Raw genomic sequence first — 27,332 nt, 5'->3', positions numbered from 1 at the left:
GCTCATAGCTTTACCCATTTCTTAAAATCTTGACATTAATCTTAGCAAATGTATTAAATAAAAATATTTTTGTACTTAATGCAGACTTAAGTCAAGTTATGTTGCCTTATAAGGATTCCAAAGCCTTTTAAAGGAGTATCAGACTCCTTCATCCGAAGTGAGTGATCATCTCATTTTGTTGGTCAAACTTACTTCAGTAATTATTTATCAACCAGTATTTAAAAAAAGAGAGAGAGAGAGGATGCCTGGCAAATACCTTTTAAATGTAATGTATAGAGTATGCCTTGTGAACATGGTCTGTGCCTTGGAACCAATTAAGCAGTTGCATATGGAGATTTGTGTTGTCTCGCATGTTCTACTTTGCTTTAGCTGGATGGAAAGTAACTTGCATCTTTGAGATAATTGAGGCCATTGTATTCAGTGAGAGTAAGGAAACATTTACATTCCTGGTTAACTTGTAAATTCCTAAAGGAATATGATGTTTCTAGGAATGAAAGCAGACTTTCATTTTGGGTTTTACTGTTTGCTTATCTTAGAATTTTTCTTTAAGAATGAGTATCTTGAAAACCCAAATTAGATAAGTGATATACAACTTCTGTAGGCCTCTAATCAGCTTTCAAGGTAGATGTTTTTGAAAGTACGAGACTTTAAAATCTTGGAAAACTGTCAGTTTCATTTGTATGTACTATATTTTCCTTAATTATTTCCTTTACATTTTTAAATTATATTATCTTTAAGTGTTGATATTAAAATGCAGAATGAATCTTTAACTGTTACCTCCTCAGTAAGCCTAGAATCAAATTTTAGAACGTCATTTAAATGACCACTGAATGTGCTATCAAATTAATTCTTTGGATACAAATCAGCTATATTGTCTTCACATACTATATTTTAAATTAAATTAACAGACTAAAACCATTTGAAGAGTAAAAATGTCACTTAAGTTTAAAATTAAAAACCTTTTTTGGTTACTGTAATAATGTTTAAAGGGAAATAATATTTATCTTTTATTTTGGTTCGATAGGAAATGATTTAGCAGTTCTCCATTGTTGTGACAGTGCTTCTGTAAGAAGTCAGAGGACACAATCCTGCTTCCGCTGGGTGTACCCCCCATGTAGGGGTGATATAATGTTATATAATACAGAGCTTTATGGAGTTCACAGTATAGTAGCCATGGTTTAATAGTTATCACAAAGTTGAAGTAAATACTATTTTACTTAATTTGTTCAACAAATCTCATGTAATTGTTGCCTTGTTCTATATTATCCTTGAATGCAATTAAGTCCACATACTGGAGTGATGTTTGTGCTCTGACCTACCCATGCCCAACATGAAATGTATTATATTGTATACAAAAATAACATTGTAGTTAACTTAGAGAAGATGTAAATAAAAATGAGAGAAGGGTAAAACAAGCAGAATGATTACATTCTTGTGTTTGTTATATGCCAAAAGTGTAGAATAATCTTTTAAAATGTAACACACTAATGTACCTTGTACAGCATCTGATTTAAAAGGTGCCTTAAGTTTACCATGAATGCTTTTTTCTGTACACAGATTATGTCCAATGTATCATTTTTAAGTAAATAACCTTATTTTAGTACATATTAGTAATGTGTTTTGTATTACTATAAGACTTCGTGAGCATGTACTACCTTGGAAACTGTTAATGCATAACCAAGTACTTCTCTGCTTTTAAAATACTGTATTTGGTTCAGTCTTTAAATCATTGGATAAGTTAACAATTAACAGCTTTAATCATCTTCCTTAGTGATGCTCAAAGTTGTTTGGTGGACTATCGTCAATCATCCAGTGCCTTAAATGTGGGCACAATACTAAAATCAGTATTCTTCTTAAATTTTCTCCTTGGTTCATATTGGAAGAAGAACAAAGCTTTTAATAAACTGCTTTGCTTGATTATTTGTGTTTGGGGATAGACCTTTTATGCATATGTTGCCTATAAAGGTAAAGATCTATTTGACATTTGAATTCACACAAACTCTTATTGCCAGTACAAATAACTAGGGCTGTCAATTAATCACAGTTAACTTATGCGATTAACTCAAAAAAATTAACTGTTCTTACAAAAATTAATCGCGATTAATCACACTGTTAAACAATAGGATGCCAATTGAAATTTATTAAATATTTGTGGATGTTTTTCTACATTTTCAAATATATTGATTTCTATTACAACACAGAATACAAAGTGTACAGTACTCACTTTATATTACTTTTATTACAAATATTTGCACTGTAAAAATGATGAAAGCAATAGTATTTTTCAGTTCACCTCATACAAATACTGTAGTGCAATCTCTATTGTGAAAGTGTAACTTACAAATGTAGATTTTTTTGATACATGACTGCACTCAAAAACAAAACAATGTAAAACTTTAGCGCCTACAAGTCCACTCAGTCGTACTTCTTGTTCAGTCGATCGCTAAGACAGATAAGTTTGTTTACATTTACAGGAGATAATGCTGCCTGCTTCTTATTTACAATGTCTCCTGAAAGTGAGAACAGGCGTTTGCATGGCACTGTTGTAGCTGTTGTTGCAAGGTATTTACGTGCCAGATATGCTAAACATTCATATGCCCCGTCATGCTTCAGACACCATTCCGGAGGACATTCTTCCATGCTGATGATGTTTGTTAAAAAAATAGTGCATTAATTAGATTTGTGACTGAACTCCTTGGGGGAGAATTGTACGTCCCCATCTCTGTTTTACCCGCATTCTGCCGTATATTTCATGTTACAGTAGTCTCAGATGATGACCCAGTACATGTTGTTTGATTTAGGAACACTCACACTGCAGATTTGATAAAATGCAAAGGTACCAATGTGAGATTTCTAAAAATAGCTACAGCACTTGACCGAAGGTTTAAGCATCTGTAGTGCCTTCCAAAATCTGAGAGGGACGAGGTGTTGAGCATGCTTTTAGAAGTCTTAAAAGAGTAACACTCAGATGCGGAAACTACAGAACCCGAACCACCAAAACAGAAAATCGACCTGCTGGTGGCATCTGATTCAGATGATGAAAATGAACTTGCATCAGTCCGCTCTGCTTTGGATCATTATCAAGCAGAACCTGTCATCAGCGTGGATGCATCTCCTCTGGAATGGTGGTTGAAGTATGAAGGGACATATGAATCTTTTGCGCATATGGTATGTAAATATCTTGCGACACCGGCTACAAGAGTGCCATGCAAACGCCTGTCCTTACTTTCATGTGACATTGTAAACAAGAAGCGGGCACCATTCTCTCCTGCAAATGTAACTAAACGTGTTTGTCTGAGCGATTGGCTGAAGTAGGACTGAGTGGACTTGTAGGCTCTAAAGTTTTATATTGTTTTATTTTTGAATGCAGTTATTTTTTTGTACATAATTCTACATTTGTAAGTTCAACTTCCATTATAAAGAGAGGTTTCAGAGTAGCAGCCATGTTAGTCTGTATTCGCAAAAAGAAAAGAAGTACTTGTGGCACCTTAGAGACTAACAAATTGAGTAGCTCACAAAAGCTTATGCTCAAATAAATTTGTTAGTCTCTAAGGTGCCACAAGTACTCCTTTTCTTTATGATAAAGAGAGCGCACTACAGTACTTATATTAGGTGAATTGAAAATACTGTTGCTTTTGTTTTTTACAGTGCAAATATTTGTAATCAAAAATAAATATAAAGTGAGCACTGTACACTTTGTATTCTGTGTTGTAATTGAAATCAATATATTTGAAAAGGTAAAAAACATTCAAAAATATTTAAATAAATGGTATTCTATTGTTTAACAGCACGATTAATCGTGATTAATTTTTGTAATTGTTTGACAGCCCTACAAATAATATTAATTAGAAAGCCAATTATAATTTTTTATTTTTACTTGAGTGAAGTTTATAGTAGTAAACTCTTGTCCTATGGGTTCCAAAAGTGGCCGGTGGGATATAATACTTAAAGCTGAGTCCCTCTGGACATTTTCATCAGTCCAAGGAGCAACAGTTTATATCTCAAATAGAATTGTCCTTTTTAACAGCTAATATTTATGGTACCTTGAAATATAGAATCATAGAAATGTAGTGCTGGAAAGGGCCTAGATATGTTGCCAATATCTTTGGTTTTTAATGAGCTGTAGCTACTGTACTGTGGTTGATACTTAATCTGTTCTGTTTTACCACATGGCATTAATGTTGGCTAGGATGAGATTGTGTTTTGTTTGTGAATAGTATTGAAAGGCAGGATGAAGAGGCTGTGTTTCAGTGAAATTTTTGATGAATTATTTTAATTCTGTTTTGATTAATCAGTTGTAACTTCTCCCCCATGGTATTTGGCCTTTTGGCCACATATTGGTATTATATTTTAAAGTTTTGAGACTCCTTTTGGCAAAATGTTGGCATAACTGATATTATCTAATGAATGTTAATTTATCCCCTTACTAATATTATCTCTTGCCAATAATAGTTATAGAACTCTTATATTTTTGGTATAAGTTTTTTGGCCACCCTTAGAACTTAAATATAATTAACCTTTTTACTGTCAGCAAAAATTTGCTTTAATACTTAAGAATTTTAAAAAGCATGTCAGGCACTGTGAAGCTTGGCAACCATAGACAATAGTGTCTCTGAAAAATTTATTGTACATGTGGACAAATACACTTTGAATAACTCGTGTAAAATTGTGCCTCAACTGAAGTCATTGTCGAAGCTCCCATTGACTTCAATGAGGCCGGGATTTTACCTGGTTTCTCTAAGCCATATCACTGCTGGAGATGATGAGTGGGATAGAAAGGAGACTTGAATCTACTTCATTAAAAGTGTCTGGGTCACCTGATTTTAATGGTCTAACTAAAAGATACCAGCCCTGTCACTGATGCTTTTGTTTCCCTTTGCACTTTCTCACCCCATCTTGGTTTTCTTGTACTCTTTCCTCCCCCCAGCTCAAAATATTCAAGCAGTATTGTGCACAAAAATGAGATTACGTTACTTGTCAAAGGTGCAGAATAAATGGTGTATTTTCAGTCTTCAGTGTATTGGAGACCGCAGTACAGAGAGATGTTTACAATCCCACCAGTGAGTTAATTTATAAACAGTTAAAACTGCTAACTTTCTGGTTTGCCTTATTCCAAGAAACATGCAGAGGCAATGGTGCAAAGGAGTGCTTTCATGTGATTATTCTACATGTTACGAACTGGTACATCCAATCTTCACTGCAAAGGGCACAGTCAGCTATAAAATTAAGGTTTGAAGAGCAATACATGTTTTTAGTAATTCTTTAGTTTAATGCTCACAGCTAGAGCTGGTCAAAATTTTTCCAATGGAACAGTTTACCATCGGAAAATGCTGATTTGACTAATCTGTGTTTTGAGGGGGATGTATCCATTTTGTCAGAATTTTTTAAACATTTTGTTTTTATAAGTTTGAAATGTTGCACTTCAATTTCATCATTTTGATTTATATATTATATTTATAATGTAAAAGCCAAAACATTTTGACCTTATCAAAATGAAGTAGTATATGTAAAAATCAGAGATTTGACTTTTCATCCCAATTCAGGATGAAACCAAATTTTGAAATCTCAGAATTTCCCTCAACTCTAACTTACCTTTTGCATTCCATTCAAGTGAGCTAATGACAATAGACTAGTCAGTTTAACTTTTTGTTGTGTACCATTAGCAGAGTGCTGGAACTTTTCGGTTGCAAACGCTGCAGAAGCATGATTTTAAATTTTAAAAAAACGTTTCGTTGACATTTTATTACTGTCAGTATATCACTTAACCTGTTTTTTCCCCTAAAACAGAAATTTGGGCCTATATCAGTTTGATAGCATCACATTAAAATTAGCTTTACAATTCAGTTAGATCATGACCAAGTGCCTAGAAAACTGAGACAGCAGTGCCTATCTAAAGCTGTAAAGATTTACTTGTGTGTGTAACTTGAAGCACAGGAGGCATCCCATTGCATTAATTGGGACTCTTCACATTCTTAAAGTTAAGTATATGCTTAAGCACTTCGCTGAATTGGGTTCGGTGGTTTCCAAACTATCGTCTGGGGTCACTAGTGGTCTGCAGAGAGCAGGCAGGCTAGATGTTTTGGGCTTGTCATCTACAGATGTTAAACTGCATCAAAAATAGCTAAAGCAATATTCTTTATTAATATGGCTTTTCAATCTAATTAATTGCTAGAGCTGCCACTGGGAGGTTATTCAGTGGGGAGGGAGGAGGTGGCCCTGCTATCATGTCTATGAGGGGAGATAGTGCATGAGACATTTATCACACAGAAGAAACTTAATAAAATCCCATTTCTCTGAATTCTATGTGATGCTTTAAGTAATCAAAAACCAAATATGTCTAGAAAGGAACATGATGGTAAATCTAAGAGTGCTATGTTAAACACACGCAACAGAATTTACATGCACACAAATCACAGATCAGGCAGTAATTGATGGTCCACTGTATCTGTGGAAAAATGTTGACTAATGAACAATGGCACACTTCAAGTTTTAAATATTAGAAATCCACCCATGGTTGTTCCAGGTGGGCTACGTTTCACTATAGAGCCCTGCAGCAGTTCAAACCACACTCTTTCCTCCTTCTTCAGCTCTGCCATAGCAAAAGTGGTCTCAGAGCTTCCAGTTGTCTCCTGACTACTTGACAGAGTCATTCTGTTCCCACGGCTAAAAACCAGCTGGCCTAGTGCAGGTCCTGCACTAAACTTCACATTGATGACAAACATGTAGACACCATTTTGAGGTGCTTTGAAGTAGCCCTGTTCAGGGAAATAGCTGTTACCATAATTAAGGTATGTTTCATTAAATCTCAGTGCTTTTATTTCATCCCATTCTTCGGAGAATCCAACGTAGAATGCCACTGATGAATCTAGAACAACACAGGGAGAGGAACAGTTTTAACAATACAGCAACTCTTTCTGTGCTTGCTCCCCACAGGTAGGTAGTGGAATAAAGCTTGTAATTATGATTGCCACATATATATTTGTGTTAACTTACCTTATTAAATGTAAATATTTAAAATAAGATTGTGCTCACAATGGGAATCAAAATGGCTCAACAGTATTATCTATATCTGCTTCCTTTGGGTCTTAGGAATCATCTCCGTTTGATTTAATGAGGCACCATGTTCTAGTGGGTAGGGCACTGGACTAGTGGGTCAAAAGACCTAGGTTCTATTCCTGGCTCTGCTGTGAAACTTTGGGCAAGTCACTTTACCTCTCTGCACCTCTGCTTCCACTCCTACTCTTTGTCTCTGTTTCAGCTGTGTGCTCATTGTGTGTCTATACAATGGCTGGCACAGTAAGGCCCCAATCTTGGTTGAGGCTTCTAGGTGTTACTGTAAAACAAATAACTAGTTTTTTGCTACCATCAGCATTGCTGAGCCGATCTAGCTACGAGAGCAAGAGAAATGCTGGTCTCCCCCATGAAATCTGTTAATCTGTATGGTATAGAGTAGAAGTACATAAAAAGACCAGAGTTCATGGGGGAGACCAGGAACAGTCAGCATGGATTCACCAAGGGCAAGTCATGCCTGACCAACCTGATTGCCTTCTATGATGAGATAACTGACTCTGTGGACATGGGGAAAGCAGTGGACATAATATATCTTGACTTTAGCAAAGCTTTTGATACAGTCTCCCACAGTATTCTTGCCAGCAAGTTTAAAAAGTATGGATTGGATGAATGGACTATAAGGTGGATAGAAAGCTGGCTAGATCATCAGGTTCAACAGGTAGTGATCAACGGCTTGATGTCTAGTTGGCATCCAGCATCAAGCGGAGTGCCCCAGGGGTTGGTCCTGGGCCTGGTTTTGTTCAACATCTTCATTAATGATCTGGATGATGGGATGGATGTCATCCGCGAACTTGCGGAGAGTGCAACTAAGCTTGGGTGAGAGGTAGATATGCTGGAGGGTAGGGATAGGGTCCAGAGTGACCTAGAGAAATTGGAGGATTGGGCTAAAAGAAATCTGATGAGGTTCAACAAGGACAAGTGCAGAGTCCTGCACTTAAGATGAAAGAATCCCATGTGTTGCTACAGGTTGGGGACCAACTGGCTAAGTGGCAGTTCTGAAGAAAAGGACCTGGGGATTACAGTGGACGAGAAGCTGGATATGTGCCTTTGTTGCCAAGAAAGCTAACAGCGTATTGGGCTGCATTAGTAGGAGCATTGCCAGCAGATTGACAGAAGTGATTATTCCCCTCTATTTGGCACTGGTGAGGCCACATCTGGAGTATTGTGTGCAGTTTTGGACCCCCCCACTGCAGAAAGGATGTGGACAAATTAGAGAGTCCAGCAGAGGGCAATGAAAATGATTGGGGACTGGGGCACATGACTTATGAGGAGAGGCTGAGGGAACTCGGCTTATTTAGTCTGCAGAAGAGAAGAGTGAGGGGGGATTTGATAGCAGCCTTCAACTACCTGAAGGGGGGTTCCAAAGAGGATGGAGCTAGGCTGTTCGGTGGTGGCAGATGACAGAACAAGAAGCAATGGTCTCAAGTCACAGTGGGGGAGGCCTAGATTGGATATGAGGAAAAGCTATTTCACTAGGAGGGTGGTGAAGCACTGGAATGTGTTACCTAGGGAGGTGGTGGAATCTCCATCCTTAGAGGTTTTTAAGGCGCGGCTTGACAAAGCCCTGGCTGGGATGATTTAGTTGGGATTGGTCCTACTTTGAGCAGGGGGTTGGACTAGATGACTTCCTGAGGTCTCTTCCAACCCTAATCTTCTGTTATTCTATATACATGCAATAGGTGTTTCCATAATTCTAGATAAAATAATGCCAAACCATATATCTTAAAGCAGTGCCTTGTTTTAAGTCTTTTCTTGTAAAAGATTATCAGATTAAAGCAGGGAGTTTGTATTACCTTTGTATATGGCAGTGGTGAGACCATTTCTGGAATACAGTCTCCAGTTCTGGTGTCCTCACTTTAAAAAGGATGTTTTAAAAAATTGAAAAATATTCAGAAAAGACACAAGAATAATCTGACGTCTGGAAAATGTGCTTTGCGGTAAAAGACTTCAGAAGCACAATCTCTGTAGTTTATCAAAAAGAAGTTTAAGAAATGACTTGAAGATGGTCTGACTACATAAACAGGGAAAAGATTTCTGATGGTGATCCTTAGTTTAGCAGATAAAGGAATAACAAGATTAAATAGATGGAAGCCGAATTCAGACTGGAAATAAGGTACACATTTTTAACAGTGAGGGTAATTAATCATTAGAATAATTTACCTAGGGATCTGACGGACTCTCCATCAAGATTTGGATGTCTTTTTAAAAGATATACTCTAGCTCAATCAAAAGTTACTGGTCTTGATTCATGCACTACTGGGCAAAATTCTATGGTCTATGCTATGCAAAAGGTTAGACTAAATTATCAAAAATGGTCCCTTCTGAGCTCAGTCTATGAATCTATAAAGAAATTCTTCTTACCAGCAGAGGGCACTGCAGTGAGGCATGATAGAAAGGAACTTACAGACTCAGTGCCAAAAGCAGTCAGTAAACAACACATTTTAAGTGGCAAGAATCTTAGGTCCCATTCAGAGCTTGTCTACATGGGGAGAAACAGGGAAGTTTTGGTGAATCAACTAGAGGAATGAAATTAAAACACACAAAGTACAGCATATTAAACATATGCTTCCTTTGGACCCAAGCTTTTCCACTTTGCTTACTCAAGTTACCCAATTAAGTTAATGTGCCTGTTCTTGTTAGCAAGATGAACAGGATTTGGCCCTTTCTGTTCCTCCCAAACTCAAATAATGATGGAGACTGAGCCAATGCTTGGAGACCCAGCAGCCTCATCCTGACTCAGAACAAAAAAAAATTTAAGTAATCACCAGCAATTGCAAGCAAAACATGGAGCTTTTAATGTTAAGGGCCAGTTACCCAGCTGTTGTAAATCTGTAACTCCACTGACTTTATACCAGCCACTTCATACCAGTCACTGACTTCATACCAGCCAAGGAACCAAATGCAATGTCAAATCTTGGATTGTATTGAGACACTGACCAGCTCCCACACTATATATACCATGCACCTGAAGTGTGCTGTGAGGCTCAGAAATAAGCTACAGCATGGGGACGGGGAGAACGTACCTTTTTCCAAAAGCTCAGCCACTAGTTTATTTCTTCCATTTATAGTTTGCATGTGTTCTCTGTTCTCAGCAGTTTCTTGTTTCTTGTCTCTCCTTTTTTGCTTCTCATGACCTTTTTGCTGCCTCCTCATCTTTTTGGTCATCATTGACTGAATCTTTGTAATGTCCAGACTTATGTTTGAGGCAACTAATTCTTCACTCCTTCCAAACAGTTTTTGAAAAATCTGTAGATGGTCCTCAAAACTCTGTTTGGTGGTTGCTAAACCTGCCCTCAGAATCTCCACTGAAATGCTGAGTGGTTCCACTAGATTTACTACAGTATGATTGCAGCAGTTATTGTTATCGTCCCTCCGTGACTGATGCCTCTTAATGTCCATACTTAGATGTTTGATCTCTTTTTTTAGAGTCATGATATCATTATATGCTGGATTATCCACAGTGTCATCCCTGGAAGCCTCATGGTTAGGCTCCATATGTTCTACATTGCTGTGTGGGCTCCTGACTTCCTCCAGAGTGTGTTTCGTTTGCTTTTTATGTTCGGGATGTTTAGGGACATTCTGAACATCATGGTTACTCTCACGACCCATCTCCAGAAAATTAAATCTTTTTGTAAGGGATTCTAAAGTCACATTTTGCTCTTTGAGTTTATCTGAGGTGTGTCTGAGAGCTTCTTGCAGTTGAGCTACTGATGATATTAAGGTGTTAGGGTTTTCTTCAGACAAGACCTCCATAATTTCTGCTCCCAACAAGGCCTCTAGTGCTGTTTCATGCCGCATTGCATCTTCCAAAAGAGAATTGAAAGAGCTATTGAGATACTTGATGTGGCCGTGAATTTCCTCATCTTTCTTCTTCAGGAAGCCAATATCTTCTGACAAAATCTTAATCTGTGATTTAAGATGAGACATGCTGTCCATCAGTTGTCTGCTTTGCTCTTGTTGATAACCAAGAGACTGATGGATAGAATGAATAGCCGTGGACAGCTCTTCAATTTCACTCCTCAAGAGGTCCTTGGAAGACGTCTCTAGGTGTTGCACTTCCTTTAAGTTTAGCTGGATATTCTCTAGGGAATGGGTGATATTCTTTTGATCTTCTTCCAGTATGTCAATGTCAGAAGATATTTTCTCACAATTGCACTCTCTCATGTACTTCAATAGATCCCAGTGGCTTTCTTGAAGATTTGAGAGGGTATAGTTCAGCTCCAATATTTGCCTTTGCAGAGATTCTTTGTTCTCTTCAATAATAAGTGATTTCTCCATTAAGGCTACTCTAAACTCCTCTGATTCATGCTTTGACTTGGCTTTTAAATCCTTAACCCATTTATCTAAAACAGTAATATCCTCAAAGGCCACATCTGACTCCATGTACAGTTCTTTAAGCTGCTTTGCATGCCCTATCAGGGTCTCATTGAGTTGCCTGATGGATAGCCAGGTAGCTTCATCTTTGTTGCCACAATATAAAGAGAGTCCTGTTAAGTTTCTGTTCAAAGTCTCAAGTTCATCTTCAAGGTTTTCTTGTTCTTGTTTCATGTCTGTCATGCTACTATTCAAAGCTAATAAATGGGACTGCTGTATCTTATGATACCTCTTGAGCTTCATATCAGTATCTGCCTTGATCATAGTGAGATTATAGTGAATGATAGTCTGCTGCATGTGTAGATGATTGCCTATTTCCCTTTTCAGCTGGTCCAGTCTCACTACATTTTCTTGAACTTTCGATTCAAACTTAGTTCCTAGCTCCTGGAATTCCTTCTTGGGCACGGTGCTTTCTTGGATTTTCTCTATGCTTTTTTTGTTGGCCTCCACATCCTTGGACAAGTTTCTTACCATGCTGGAGAGGTTCTGTAAGCTTTTATTGAAGCTTGCCCACATTGGGTTAAAATGTTCCCTCAGGAAACTCTCCACATGGGGAAACATTTGCTGAAGGAGCCTTTCAGGCAGTTCTGTAACACAGAATTAAATTGTACAACACACAATCTAAGAAAAATATTCCTATAAAACTAAAAGGGAAAATTTAAATGACGTTTTGGGAAATTAAACCTTTCCAGGCTGGGACCAGATTTGGACAAGTACCTCCAGGTCACTAGCTAAGTGTTTTTCTGTGGTGACTGCCACAATATCCCCCCAAAATCTAAACTTTCCTTTAAAAGAGAATTAAGCTTCTAATACTTATGGCTAAGGCTGTGAGTCTGTCACAGAGGTCAAGGATTCTCTGACTTTCTCAGACCTCCACGACTTCTGCAGTGGCTAGTGCAGCTGACTGGAAGCAGCTCAAGCAGCCCCATGGCCAGCTGCACTGACCACTGCAGGGGCAGTCTTGGGCCACTGTGTCCACCCTTCCCCCCGCAGCAGCAGGATTTTGGGAGTAGGAGGGGGCTCAGGGCTGGGGCAGGAGCTTGGGGTGAGGGATGGGGTGAGGGCTCTGGACGGCACTTATGTCAGGGGGCTCCCTGAAAGTGGCACCATGTCCCACTTGGGGTGGGGGCAATGTGCGGAGCCCCCTGGCTGTGCCTCCACCTAGGAGTCAAGGGACATGTCAGTGCTTCCGGGGAACCATGTGGACCTGGGTAAGGAGCTTGCTTGCCCTACCAATCCTGCCCCCCAGTACCAAGTGGGAGTCCCTGACCACCCTCCCCTTCAGAGCATCCGCAGCACCCCTGGCTATCCCCTGCCCGAGAGCACCATAGTTTTAGTTAGGGGTATATAGTACAAGTCATGGACAGGTCACGGACCGTGAATTTTTGTTTACTGCCCATGACTTTTACTAAAAATACCTGTGACTAAAACATAGCCTTACTTATGGTTGGAAAAATAATCTTCTCATTTAAACTGAGCATAAGTCAATACAGTGTTGTCTTTCTGAGCCTGCAGCCACTTTGAAACAATAGTTCTGAGAAGTGTGAAGTGCCCCTGTTAATCTAAGAAGCATGTTAACTCTGAATTTATGATGATAATTTCTCAACTGGCCATTTTAGCAACACCCCCACAAGTTAATGTGTGTATCCCACAATTCCATAATGCCTTCCCCTCTGATACTTACCATGCAACTATATCAAATACAAAATTATACAACACACTGAAATCTGAAAATTTAGGGACAGCATAAACTAAAATGACTTTAATAAACACAAAGGGATACTCAAACTTAAATATTACACTGGGCCTAGGCAGCATCTGCAAAGTTACCTATAACGGTATGTGATATCTTCTCTGTACTTGATGGTAACCAACTCAAACACTGATCCTTTCTCATTAAGGAACCAGGTTCTCAGAACCCATGGTTCACTAGTAGGCCAAATTCAGCAGTGAAAAGTATGTATGGAGTACAGGCTGGTTTGGAGAATTCAGACACTCACTCTTATGTAACTTCCACCAATCTTGAATTCAGTATAATGTGTGCGCAATGACTGTGCAAAAACTTACACAGTAAAGGGAGGAAGGTGAAGGGCGCAACGGGAAAAGAAATTAACAAGTAACTGTAAGGAGCCTGCTTTCTCTTACACAGTGAATTGCTTTTCCTGATACCCATTCTTCAGCCATTGTGGCATGTAAATTACACTAAGTTATGCCAAATAAATTCAATTTAAACTATGCTATGGTTTACAACCACTTTACACCCCAATTTGTCACAGGGTAATTTGACTCAGTGACTTCCAGGGGAATTGCTCTCATTTACCCCATATCTGGATTTGGCTCACTCTAAGCAAGTCCATTTTTTAATCAGAGGTGTGATTGCAGCATATGTAGATATACCTTTATATATAGATATATAGTATACCTTTTTAGTGACCTTTGATCTAACTAGCACAAGTACCATTAGCAATGAAACTATGGACAAACCTGCCCGAGACATTGGGTCTGTACTCAAGCATCTAGTCTGTGCCGCCAAAGCTTCACTGCTATAGTTTGAGATAGTTCAATCAAAGCTAACACAAGTATGTCTCCACATGCTGCAGTCATATCTCTGGAGTGCAGATACACCCTAAAAATTGAAGTAAAGCCCTACAGAATACCAGTTTCTAGATTTTCTTTCTGGTATATATGAATCTACAATGCCAGCTTGAACACTGATGTGTCTGTGCCAATCCTCTCACCAGATTTACTCAGGTTCAGTTTTGACGTCATGGTGGTAATGTTGTTTTCAAGTAGATTCTGTAAATCTCCGGCTGACTGATGAATATCATTCTGAAGATCTTCCAGAAGTCCCTTATGATGCTGAATAGTTTTCATAATTTCTTCTGCCTGCAGTGATGTCGACACTAATTGCAAAATGAAAGAAAGTGATCAGCCACACAATATCCAGCAATCAACAGTGTGAAAAGTGCACCCCAACCGGGTGCAGGCTCTGTACCAACTCCTGTATTCCTTACTCACTGAGTAAAGATTTAATTCATCCTTGAGTCTTCTAGTGACTCTATAAACAAAAGGCTTTTGGGGACATGACATATAAGCTCACGTAAACGTGTAGTCCCAGTTATTTCAATGGGAGTATTATAATGACAGCCCTCCACCACACCATAAGCATCTCTTGCAGAATAAGAGCTTTCAAGTCAGTTGCCTAAGGTTACAGCTACACTGCAACTGGACGATGTGATTCCCAGCTCAGGAAGATGTATATGGTCAAGCTAGCACACTAAAATAACAGTATGGCCACAGCTTCACAGGCAGCAGCTCAATCTAGGTGCCCATGCTATCACAGCCATGCTGCTATTTTAACATATTAGTTCAAGCAGGGCTAGAGTATGTATGTCGATGCAAGCTGGGAATCACACCACCTAACTGCAGTGCCAGATGTACCCTAAAAGGAAAGCAAAGTTGGTCTACCTACAAATCACACACCATTGGCTTGTAGAGCTGGTTGGGAATTTTTTGACAAAAAACAGTTTTTAATTGGGAATGTTTCTCAGGTCCAAGATAGAATTTCTGGTCAAAACTGGAGGGTGGGGGGAAGAGAACAGAAGAGCTGCTTGGCCAGGATTTGAACCTGGGTCTTCCACATCCTAGCTTAGAACCCTAACCATCAGGCTACTGGCTATTCAAGGATGGGGGTGGGGAGGTTTTTTCCCAAAAAATATCAAAAGGTCTTTGTTTCATCCCACTGTAGAACAGGAACTTTTTTAAAATCGTGACAATTTTCATGGGAGGGGAGAAAATATTTTCAATCCAGCTCTATTTGACTTCACCTTCATTAAAAATCTTTTATACTCTCAACTCTCCTTGCAGCAGCTATTTATGCAAGCTGAGCTCAGTGTCGGAGAGAGGACAGTGTCTTCCAAGGCTGTAACATTGCCCTAAAGCCAGCTGTTAGGAGATATTTAATAGCACTTAAAAACTGCACCATTTCCCAGAGGCACAAGGAACCAGTACATTTGGTCAGACTGACAGGACAGAGTACTGAGGTATGGATCTACAGCACTAAGTCCATAGTAATGCCAACAGAGCCTTGGGCAGGTCTATTTTATTAATGACTAAAATACCATTTTGATGGGTTGTTTTTCTGATAAGTATTCTGAGCGATAGGTTTCCACTTCTTGAAAATGGTAGAATTCACCTTGGAGGATGAGCAATTTCATGTTAAAATCCCCAAAACAGTGAAAGAATTAACTGTTTGTATTAGTTGGTATTCTCATCTCATTTGATACAAAGTTGTAGAATGATTACCTTAATTTCCCTGGGTATTCTTGTATTACAAGTCAGTCTAGGGCAGCCAGAGACCAAAAAGACAGTTAGCACTTCAGGACAGGTATGTATTTGTACAGCACCAAAGTCCATGGGAGCTGCCAGGTGTTCAGTACATTTTAAAAAAGCAGGCTACTTATTTAGGTGCCTACCTATTGGCAAAGGAGTCTAACGGGGTACCCAATTTTGAAAATCTGGGTCACTTTGTCTCAAGCTTGGCAGGATCCTGTGTCAAACTTACAGGCTCACAAAAAGGGATTCCCTTACACTGAAGGGTCGGGGAGCATCTTATACTGAACAAATGATCTTTTCTTCCAACATCATTTGTAGAAATGTTATACAGGGTTAACCAAACAAGATGTATACACTTAAAGAATTCTCACCAATTGAAGGGGAAAGGCTTTCCCAAAGCAAGCAAATTCACTATATAGACATCTATTGTCCACACAGAGCATGTATACAGCTGCTGAAAAGTCCTTCCTCTCATTGTATACATCTGTTTTTATGAGATTAAAGAGATGAAGTGAAGCAGTGAGTTAAGTTCAGGAACATACTTTTGCTTGAGAATGCTTCTCCATCTTCCAGTCCTTCTGTATGATTAGCTGGCAGTGGAACAAAATTGGGATCTGCAATTGAGATTTGATAAATTGCATATTAATGGCACAGCCTGCTTTCCCCTCTTCTGTAAGTTGTTTCACACAAGTCAACTACTCAAAACAGAAGGGATCTCTTTTCATTTTATACATATAGAAGCTGATCTTCAGCTGGTGTAAATTATGACAGCACTGTTAAAGGCAATGAAGCTATGTCAATTTACATGTTAAGGATCTGCCCCTTGTTTTCTGTGTTAAATTCCACCTCTACCATGAAGCATTCCAGATATTAAACTATTCTGTCTACCCACTTGCCCAGTTACTGCACTCATCTTTGTAATATCACACGTCAGTCTGTATTGCTTTTTAATTGCTTGTACATTTAAATCCCGTCCCAACCACACCCATATGAATAAAGACTCCAAGGTCAGACCTTTGGATTACAAGTTCCTCAGGGCAGTGAATCTTTTCCTGGATTGGAACAGTTACCTATTTTACAGTGCCACAAGCTTATAGCATTGCTTAAATAATAATAAAACCTCAGTGGATCTATTCTATTCATGATTTATTGACCTTTAAGAAATCAGCTAGGAAGGACTGTACACAGTTAACATTTAGTTTAAAAGCTTAGGTTGAAAATTGGACCTGCCTTATCCATTTTAACACTTTTGGAGGGAATGTCTGTGTGTTCTACATATATTTAAAATTTTTAAATGCCTACAAATTACTAGTATTTTTGTGGCTTCCACCAAATCTCTGCAAATTCCTTTTTATGACTACAGTTAACTAAAAGTCCCTGCACAGTGTTGCTATCAGCTGTGACAGACCCAGACCAGTGGGGTACAGGAGTCTGGTAAAAGGCAAATATACTGGCTACTGATGAATAGTTTTCTGTTGCCTGAGTGACCAAAGCAGGGGCTCCCCTAGAGAAATCAGGAACCTGCTAGAACCAATTAAGACAGGCAAGCTAATTAAGACTCCTGGAGCCAATTAAGAACTTACTAGAATCAATTATGGCAGGCAGGCTAATCAGGACACCTGGTTTAAAAAGGACCTCCCATCAGTTAGTGGCAGGGGTGTGCAAGGAGTGAGAAGGTGTGCTGCTGGAGAACTGAGGAGTACAAGCGTGATCAGGCTTCAGGAGGAAGATCCTGCAGTGAGGATAAAGAAGGTGCTGGGGGAAGGCCATGGGGAAGTAGCCTAGTGAGTTGTAGCTGTTGTGCAGCTGCTATCCACAGGGCCCTGGGCTGGAACCCGGTGTAGAGGGTGGGCCTGGGTTCCCCCCATCCCCTGATTGGACAAGGAGGAGCTGACCTGGTCTATGAGAAACACCAGAAGGGAAGGTCTAATTTGGAAAGGGATCTGGCCTGTCCCCGACCCACTAGGTGGGACACAGAGAGTGCAGGGATTGTTTTCCGTTTCCCCCATGCTGGCCAGTGATGAGGTTAGCTGAGTGAACGGAAGGTTTGAGCCTCTAGCAGAAGTGGCCAGACTGAGGGCTGCCGTGAACCTCTGAGGCAAGCATATCCGCCAAAAAAACCCAAAAAACGCAGGACCCACCAAGGCAGAGGAGGAACTTTGTCACACAGCCATAATACTGTTGTGCAAATGGGAAATTAAAGAGAGGGTAGCCGTGTTTAATCTCTTCTTCTGTAACGCTCATTTACCAAACAAAATGCACTACATTTGATGGTATTTCTTCTAACAGTATAAATGAAAGAATGGCCAGTAGTAGTATATGTTTCAAAATCTGCAGTGCTTTACAGAGGGCTAGATCTGCCCTCCAAAAAAAAAAAAAAAAAAAAAAAGCCAGCTCCACAAAGGGAAAAAGAGAAACTCCATTTTAAATTACAGAATAGATGGACAAGTGAGTGAGATAAGGATTCACCTTCCTTGACTTGTTCTCACTGTGGCCTCCTTAATTACAAAGAGAAGTTGTCTAATAATAATAATAATATTGTAGTTTGGGCTTCTTGCTCCTCTTCTGAGCATGATCAACAAGCATTTTTGTATGCAGTGTTGTTGTAGCCATCTTGGTCCCAGGATATTAGCAACTAGGTGGGTGAGGTAATATTACCTAATCCACCATGCATTACTGTGTCAACAAGGCAGCTGTCAGTTTCCCCTATTCTGTGGAGGGCAGCGAGTATAGGATCCACTAATTTTGTTTGGAATTGAATACATCATGATCTTTCTAGTCACTGATCTGCTGCTGTAAACTGACCTAGTCACCAGCCTTCACTTGGAATTTAGTCCTGGCAGGGTAGACTTCTACCTCAGTTGAGCCTACAGCCATGTGGCAAACAGACCTTTCATCATGTGTGATGAGCATGACAGTAGGCTTCTAGATGACTGTTTGCAGCCATTTGGCTACTAATAATGTCAAACTAGCAGCAGATTAAGGGAATAGAAGTCCTGAGAAGATGAGCCATGTTAGTGGCCTCACATCTTAGATGTGTAACAGTCTTTTAAAAAAAAAATAAATCTAAAATGGAATGAAAGCCTTAACAGAAGGTCTAATGCAGACAATAAAGTCCTGTTGCTCAGCTTAGATCTCTTGTTCCTAAGGGTATGTCTACACTATGAAATTAGGTCGATTTTATAGAAGTCGATTTTTAGAAACCAATTTTATACAGTCGATTGTGTATGTCCACACTAAGCGCATAAGGTCTGCAGAGTGCGTCCTCACTACCGTGGCTAGCATCGACTTACAGAGGGGTGCACTGTGGGTAGCTATCCCACAGTTCCCGCAGTTTCTGCTGCCCATTGGAATTCTGGGTTAAGTTCCCAATGCCTGGTGGGGCAAAAACATTGTCGCAGGTGGTTTTGGGTACATGTCATCAGGCCCCCCTCCCTCCCTCCGTGAAAGCAATGGCAGACAATCATTTCACACCTTTTTTCCTTGGTTACCTATGCAGATGCCATACCACAGCAAGCACGGAGCCCGCTCAGCTCACCGTCACCGTACATCTCCTGGGTGCTGCTGGCAGACGTGGTACTGCATTGCTTCACAGCAGCAGCTCCTTCCCTTCACAGCAGACAGTGCAGTAGGACTGATAGCCGTCGTATGTCTCCTGGGTGCTCCTGGCAGACCTCGGTGAGGTTGATCAGGGGTGCCTGGACAAACATGGCTATTCTATGGGCACCAAATGGGAGCCAGAGACTCCGAGTCATTCTCTTCTTTAAGTTTCATCTCATGGAGATTCAGTCCTGCCTGCAATATCATGCACACTGGAGGCTTCTGCCTCAGGCTGCTCTCCCAGCCAGCAGCACTGCGTGGTCGCACCTACTCCAGCCTACCCTTGCTCCCATGGCTCATGAAGCCTGGACAGTAGTAAGGAGCAGTTCAACTATAGGCTGAGCAAGTGCAGAATGGTGGTAGAATGTGTCTTTGGATGTTTAAAAGCTCGCTGGCGCTGTATGCTGACTAGGTCAGACCTCAGCGCAACCAACGTTCCCATTGTTATTGCTGCATGCTCCATAATATCTGTGAGAGTAAGCGGGAGACATTTATGGCGGGGTGGGAGGTTGAGGCAAATAGCCTGGCATCCGATTTTGAGCACCCAGACACCAGGGCGATTAGAAGAGCACAGCAAGGTGCACTGCATATCAGAGAGGCTTTGAAAACCAGTTTCATGACTGGCCAGGCTTCGGTGTGACAGTTGTGTGTGTTTCTCCTTGATGCAAACCCGCCCCCTTTGTTGATTTTAATTCCCTGTAAGCCAACCACCCTCCCCCCTTTGAAATAAAGCAACTATTGTTTTGAAACCATGCATTCTTTCTTTGTCCATTATCTCTCTTTTTTAAATTAATAAAGTAGCCCAGGTGGGGTGGGGGAGGAGGGAAAGACAAGGCCACATTGCTTATTGTAGCCACACTAAAAATCAAACTGTTTGAATGACAGCCTTCTATTGCTTGGGCCATCCTCTGCAGTAGAGTAGCTGGGTGCTCGGAGCCTCCCCCTCCGCATTCTTGGGCATCTGGGTGAGGAGGCTATGGAACATGGGGAGGAGGGTAGGCAGTTATACAGTCGATGCAGAGGGGTCTGTGCTCTTGTTGGCTTTCCTGCAGCTCCAACAGATGCTTCATATCCGTTTGCTCCCCCATTAGCCTCAGCATCGCGTCCTGCCTCCACTCTTCACGTTCACTTAATTCTTTCCTGGCCTCTGCCACTGAATGCCTCCATGCATCAAGCTGTGCCCTGTCAGTGTGGGAGGACTGCATGACCTCGGAAAACATGTCATCGCAAGTGCGTTTTTTTCACCTTCTAATCTGCGATAACCTCAGGGACAGAGATGATACGGGGAGCATAGAAACATTGTACGCTCTACCATTCTGAGGGGACTGCATGGTCATCTGTGCTGCTGAGTGCTGGTGAGTTCGCCACGCTGACCAAACAGGAAATGAAATTCAAAAGTTTCCAGGGCTTTTCCTGTGTACCTGGCTAGTGCATCGGAGTTCAAAGTGCTGTCCAGAGCTGTCACAATGGAGCACTCTGGGATAACTCCTGGAGGCCAATACCGTCAATTTGCGTCCGAACTACCCCAAATTCGACCCAGCAAGTTCGATTTTAGCGCTACTCCCCTTGTTGGGGAGTACAGAAGTTGATTTTAAGAGCCCTTCAGGTAGGCGGAACAGGGTTGGTTGCGTGGACACAGTCATTTTTAAATCGGCCTAACGTGGCTAAATTTGACCTAACCCCATAGTGTAGACCAGGTCTTATTATTTAAAAAAGAGAAGTTCTCCCTGCCCCTCCAAAAACCACCATGATTGGTGTCTAGTCTTAATTCTCACATTCACTTTCGAACTTTCCTTACCATGGTGTTCACAGTTCTCGCCAATATAACCAGGGCAGCATTTCCAGTGCAAAGAGTTTAAAACCTTCTGCTTCACACGATATACTGGCTTCAAAGTTGCCCTATACCTGGAAAATGAAAAACATGACACTAGGGACCTGATCCTCAACTGGTATAAATCTCCACCAGCTGAGAATCTGGTCCTATACTGTTCTAGATGGCTAGTACAAAAAATTAAGACATCAAATAATAACAACATGCATCCATGCTGCTCAACAGAGCATTCTGACTGTAGTGAGAGCGCTCTTTTCCACCTCCATAAACTGTGATTTGATTTTCATACTTTTTTTTTTTTAAGTAAACCCCTCGCCACAGGCCTCTTGCAAAAAAGAAGTATCATTGTGATAGTTATAAAGGAGTCCAGTGTTAGCAACTGAATGTTAGTTTCCGTAGTGTCTTGCAAATGTAACGCCAGTCAAACTCAGAGGTGGAGGTTACCATTCGTTAATTCTCAGAGCTCCAACATCTTGTTCCACTCTGTACAGTGGAACCTCAGAGTTAGGAATAGGGTGACCAGACAGCAAGTGTGAAGAATCGGGACAGGGGGGTGGGGAAGAATAGGAGCCTATATAAGAAAAAGACCCCAAAATTGGGACTGTCCCTATAAAATAGGGACATCTGGTCACCCTAGTTAGGAACACCTCAGGAATGAAGGTTATTCATAACTCTCAAATATTCGTAACTGTGAACAAAACATTATGGCTGTTCTTTCAAAAGTTTACAACTGAACATTGATTTAATACAGCTTTGAAACTTTACTATGCAGAAGAAAAATGCTGCTTTCCCTTAATTTTTTTTAGTAGTTTACATTTTACACAATACTGTATTTGCCTTTCTTCCCCCCCGCCCGTCTCTGCTACTGCCTGATTGTGTACTACAAATGAGGTGTGTGGTTGACTGGTCAGTTTGTAACTCTGGTGTTTGTAACTCTGCAGTTCTACTGTAATTGCTTCCACAAGTGTTGGAGTTAGACTAAATTCCAGAAGTGTTGTGGTCTCCTATATGGTGGCCTTAACGGGACACACAATTGCAGTTTTGTTACTGGTTTATCTATCAGAAACACCACTGAAGGGTTATATGTTCAGGTCCAAATTTCACTCAAAATCCAAATGCCAACTGGAATATCTTGTGACTTTTAAAAACAAATTATAATAGAAACTAGTTTAAACAGACATTCTACTGCCGTTTGCAGCATAGTGCTAGTACCAGAGAAAATTTAAAACTGACTTGAAACAGGCTATAAACAAACACAAAATTGGACAGTCTACTTTCATTGTTCAGAGCAATGGACAAATTAATGCATGAATAGCTTACAAATAAGATTTTTTTAAAAAATGTAATAATTTAATAACATGGGTAAGAATGTGTGGGTGGATATTAAGTGTATTATTTTTAACCAGAAAGTCTCTCTTTCAGCCAGTGTTTCCCCAACCACTGTCAAATGTACCAGTATTGGTACCTCAAGTTCTTGCCACTGTTCCTTGCACAGACATAATCTTCTCAGGAAATAGTACCCAATGCAATCTTAGGATCTAAACCTGCAGACACTTACACTGTGCTTAATTTTATGCATTGTGAGTAGTCTTACTGAAGTCAATGGAGACATATTGCATAGAAATACGCATGTGTAAGAGTTTGCCATTAAGGATCAGGGTCTTAATGATCTCTGACTTCAGCCTTTCTTATCTGTGACTTCAGCCTTTCTTTGAATGTGTTTAAGCACAGATCAGTTCAGAATGCCTCAGTTCAGTTAGTGACTCCCTTAGTAGAGGACTCTTCCCTCAATTAAAGATGCCTAAGCTAAATTTAGATTACACACAAGCACATATGATTTAGGAGTACAAGTCCCATTTGGGTTTGAATGGGACTTGTGCTTCTACGGGTATGTCTTCTCTGCAAAACAAAGTACATTCTTAACCTGTGTTAGCTAACACAAGTTGAAATAGTAGTGAACACAAGGCAACTTGGCTTTTAATTTCAGTTAACAGCTTGTGTGAAAGCCTATAGAGGAGCCTGCGGTTGAATTTGAGCTGCTAGCCTGAGTTAAATGCTTAGTTGCCAAGTCTTCACTGTTACTTTAACATACATTGGCAAACCCAAGTTAAGAACACACTTTCTTTTGCAGTGAATACGTACGCTAAGTCACTTAAGAACTTTTGAAAATCTCACCCTGAATATGTAAAAGAAGAAGGTTTAGCTGCCTCCACTGGTTTTACTGAAGCCAACAAAGAAGCAGATAATGGGAACATTAAAAAAATATTCCTTGGGTTCTCTAATTTTGAGGTATATAAAAAGGCAGGATGTTGGGGCTGCTTGTTTTATTTTACTGTAACACATTCTCCTAACCCATCACGTTGACCCTTTCACCCTTCTCTTTGATCCTTCCACTGGCTTCCAACCCTTTGCTATCACATCAAACAAACTGCTTTTTTCATTTTCAAGGCCCTTCACAGTCAAACCCCACCCTACCTATCAACTGTTGATGCTCACTGCCAGTTGGCCTATGATGCAAGCCCCCACGGCCCACTTTTTCAATTTTCAAACAAACACCTTCATGCTTTCTCCTGTGCAGCCCCTCATGCTTGGGAGGCACTCTCTGTAAACACTGGCAAAGCTACCTCATTGCCCTCCATTCAAACCCCTCCTCAAAACTCTCATTTCTGTACTCGTACAAAAAACTTGACAATGACAAGGCTTCTGGTGTGCAGAGACTGGCCAATATTGCCTCACTGTTTACTTGAGCTCTCCCATCTGTCTATACCCCACTGTTGCCTCTTGGCTGATACTTGTAAGTTCCTTGGGACAGGCCCATCTCTTTGTTTTGTGTTTGTACAGTGCCTAACGCAGCATGGTCCTGGGCACTACCATAATACGAATAATAATACCACTAAGGATACTTACATGATTTTCTGGCAGTCTGGGGCTCCATTTGAACAAGGCTGCTGTGATTTAATCACATATTTCTCTTTCTTGCAGGCAGCTGTGTATGTCACCAGCTGGGACTTCATGACGGAACACCAATGCCTGGGAGGGGAAAGCACAGGGAAGGAACTTGAAAGGAAAAATTTCAAAAATCCCTGTTGATAACATCAATGCAAAGGAAGTGTGCCATTCAGAGGGGCCTCCTTTTCAAGCTGAAAGATGACAAGGGCCGGCTCTAGGCACCAGCAGAACAAGCAGGTGCTTCGGGTGGCACATTTCTAGGGGTGACATTCCGGCGCCAGCCCTGCCGCCCCTAAAAATGTGCCCCCGCCACCCCAGCTCACCTCCACTCCGCAGCCGCCGCTCCGCTTCTTCCCCCTCCCTCCCAGGCCTGCTGTGCACGAAACAGCTGTTTGGCGCGGCAAGCCTGAGGCTGGAGGGAGGAGAAGCCGAGCGGTGGCGCACGCGGGGGAGGGAGCGGAGGTGAGCTGGGGCGGGCAGCGGTTCCTCTACCCCCTCCCCTCCGCTTGCTCCCCTGAACGCGCTGCCTCTCCCTCGCCTGAGAGAGAGGGAGGGGGAAGAAGCGGAGCAGGCGGAGCGGAGGTGAGCTACGGCGGGGGGGAGCCGCAGGAAGCAGTGGGGGAAATGCTGCACGCCTGGGGGAGGGACGAAAAAAAAGCAGCGGGGCCAAAATTTTTTTTGCTTGGGGTGGCAAAAATCCTAGAGCCGGCCCTGCCAGGGAAAATGGAAATTTCCGCCAAAGTTTTTTTTTGTAGTTAATTTGCTTTGGTCTGGGATGGTAATGTGTATTAGTGTTCAATACAAAGGAGGAGTCTCTGAATTTTGGGACAGTATCATGACCTTGAGCCATGTTTCCAACCCTGTCAATTTTGGTTTCAGTTTGCAGGCTCAAAGCTTCACCTGCAAGTATTTTATTGGCTGACTGAGGTCATTTAGACCTCAAATAACTTGACTGGCATGTTGAATCAGGTAGCTAGGCATCTAAATGGTATCAATTTTGGATATACAAGGGGAGACTGCTTCTGAAAATCTAAGGCCCTAGATAACTATAAACTCCACTAATAGACTGTTCCTAGACCGTTATTTTGTTTAATGTTTGGTCTTGTTTGATATTAATTACAGCAGCCTTGAAAAAATCCTCTCACCAAGGGAAAATCATCTTAGAAAAGTGAGTACAGTATCATTTATTTTTTCATTCTCATGGTCATTCTAAGGGTGGGCAAGTAGATTATGTTTCTGGACGTCTACATTCTTATGATAATTTTACAAGGCTGAATTATATTAGCATCCACTAGTCACAGCATGTCTCTATTTCCAAGGCTTTATAATCCACCCTGGACAGTTGCTCTGAACTGAAAATTTCATAGGTGAGGCCAATAACTAAATGTAACAACAAAAATGGAGGGGGCGGGGTAAAGGTCAAAGCGGGAAGGAAGAAGAATCAGTTTACACATGAACTTGAATAAGAAATTGAACTAACACCATCATCCTGGGAAAATCAGCTTGTAATTAGTGTTAAAATGGAAGCATGTTCAACATCCTAGTTCAGATAGCATTTATGCAAGAAGGTTCAGCAATTATTCAAACGGTAAGGGAATCAAGCAACAACACCACCAATTCAGTAATTAACAGAAATGGCACCGTGTCAGTTTAGTGCTTGCAAAAAGGAGCAAAAGAGATAAGTGGGTCCCAAATGGCAAGGAAACTGGGCTCCCTGCCTAGCATTCTAGCTGTAATAATTTCCAGAGGAAGAGTCTATTGAGCCAGCTGTAACATTTTACAGACCACATATCTATAGACAGTCTAGTGCCTTTTGTTTAATTAACACAGGTCTCCATCAGAGTGGCTATTTCACATGTCCAATGCCAGTTTTTCACCAAAAATAACACAAGAATTTTACATGCAGTGTTAACTCCACAAGAACTGACTCACAAAGGCGAGGCTCTCTAAGCGTCCATTAAGCAAACAGGCTGGAAAGTTGAGGAACTAAGAGGCTACTGTCTCAACAACCTAATGAACAGTGTCCCCCTAGGGAAGTATTTAAATCTGACTTTTCAATCTAAGATATAGTGTTTTGCAGATGCATTGTGGTACGCTGTCTCATGAAACTCAGCATTTATGACACAGGAATCACTTGGCAAAATTCTATGGGCCTGTGTTACCCAGGAGTTCTACATGATCCCAATGGTCCCATCTGGTCTTAAAATCTATGAAGTAACCTGTCTTCCAGTGGGCAGGTTACTTGAATTCTGCCTTTTGAACCATAAGAGCTGCAAATGAAACTTGACATGCTCAGGGGCAGAACTGTAACAATTCCTTTGAAACAGAGCCTCACCCATTGTTATTCACAGCATCACCTTCTGGAGATTAAGGTTGTTAGAAGATCAGTTTCAAACAGATTTGTGGTTTTCATCATTTCCTAGTGGACGAGTATTCCCATCAGAAAAAAACACCTCTACAAGTGACATTAATTAGCAATCTTGGGCCAAGGACCAAATGAGTCATGGAGTCTGAATTACCCTGTACTTTTAGAGGTGACTACTGTCATGCTGTCTGGAGTGACTCATAAGCAAGAATACCAACCTCAGGACAGACTGTTAAGAAGCAGGGCACAAACTCTAAATTGATTGTGAGTTGTATACTTAGATTTCACCAATCAAGTAACAAGTGTAAACTGCTAAGCCACTATACAGCCTCAACATGGATTCACGGACAGTCTCCTGGGCATTCCAATCTTCCTTGTCACCTAGGCAAGCCTGACTCTGTGAAAGATGGTCACTTTACACCAAAGATCACAAAATATTCAGGTTACTCTCAGTCCCAAAGGACCAATAACTTACCCAGGTCAATTTGCACTCTAGAACTCACACCAAAGACAACACTTGTAGCTAATCCTACAGTAAACTAACTAAGGATTAGCTCTGAAAAAGAAATAAGAGTATTTACCAGGTTAAAGCAGGTAACATACATACAAATGAGTTAAAATATTCGGTTCCAAAAAATAACAGAAACTTCTATAATAAGCAAACTTTGTGTCCTTTAGGGCTAACCCAAGCTAAACTGTTAGAGACTCCTCGCCCCTCAGAGTCCAGGCAGCAAAGGAATCATAATTTCTCTTTAACAAGCCTTTTTATTCCCTTCCCCCAGAATTCAAACTGATGGGATAAGTGCC

At 40.8% G+C, this 27,332-nt stretch overlaps 1 protein-coding gene across 1 annotated transcript in view; it reads right to left on the bottom strand.

Annotated features, from left to right (window-relative positions):
• Positions 1-4,802: 4,802 nt before the first annotated feature.
• The window catches only part of MMRN2 (multimerin 2), a 49,764-nt gene continuing 27,234 nt past the window's right edge, over positions 4,803-27,332 (bottom strand). Inside the window, exons 2-7 of the mRNA XM_074958758.1 lie at positions 24,119-24,241; positions 21,179-21,285; positions 16,323-16,394; positions 14,184-14,348; positions 10,095-12,032; positions 4,803-6,865 (exon numbers count right to left, since the gene is read on the bottom strand). Of these exons, the coding sequence (XP_074814859.1) occupies positions 6,483-6,865; positions 10,095-12,032; positions 14,184-14,348; positions 16,323-16,394; positions 21,179-21,285; positions 24,119-24,241 (2,788 nt within the window). The 3' untranslated portion in view covers positions 4,803-6,482. The remainder of the gene's footprint in view (positions 6,866-10,094; positions 12,033-14,183; positions 14,349-16,322; positions 16,395-21,178; positions 21,286-24,118; positions 24,242-27,332) is intronic.

The sequence above is a fragment of the Natator depressus genome, chromosome 7 (genome assembly GCF_965152275.1).
Source record: "Natator depressus isolate rNatDep1 chromosome 7, rNatDep2.hap1, whole genome shotgun sequence".
Lineage (NCBI taxonomy): Eukaryota > Metazoa > Chordata > Testudines > Cheloniidae > Natator > Natator depressus.
The sequence above is the reverse complement of the archived record's forward strand: the minus strand, read 5'-3'. Positions and strand labels throughout refer to the sequence as shown.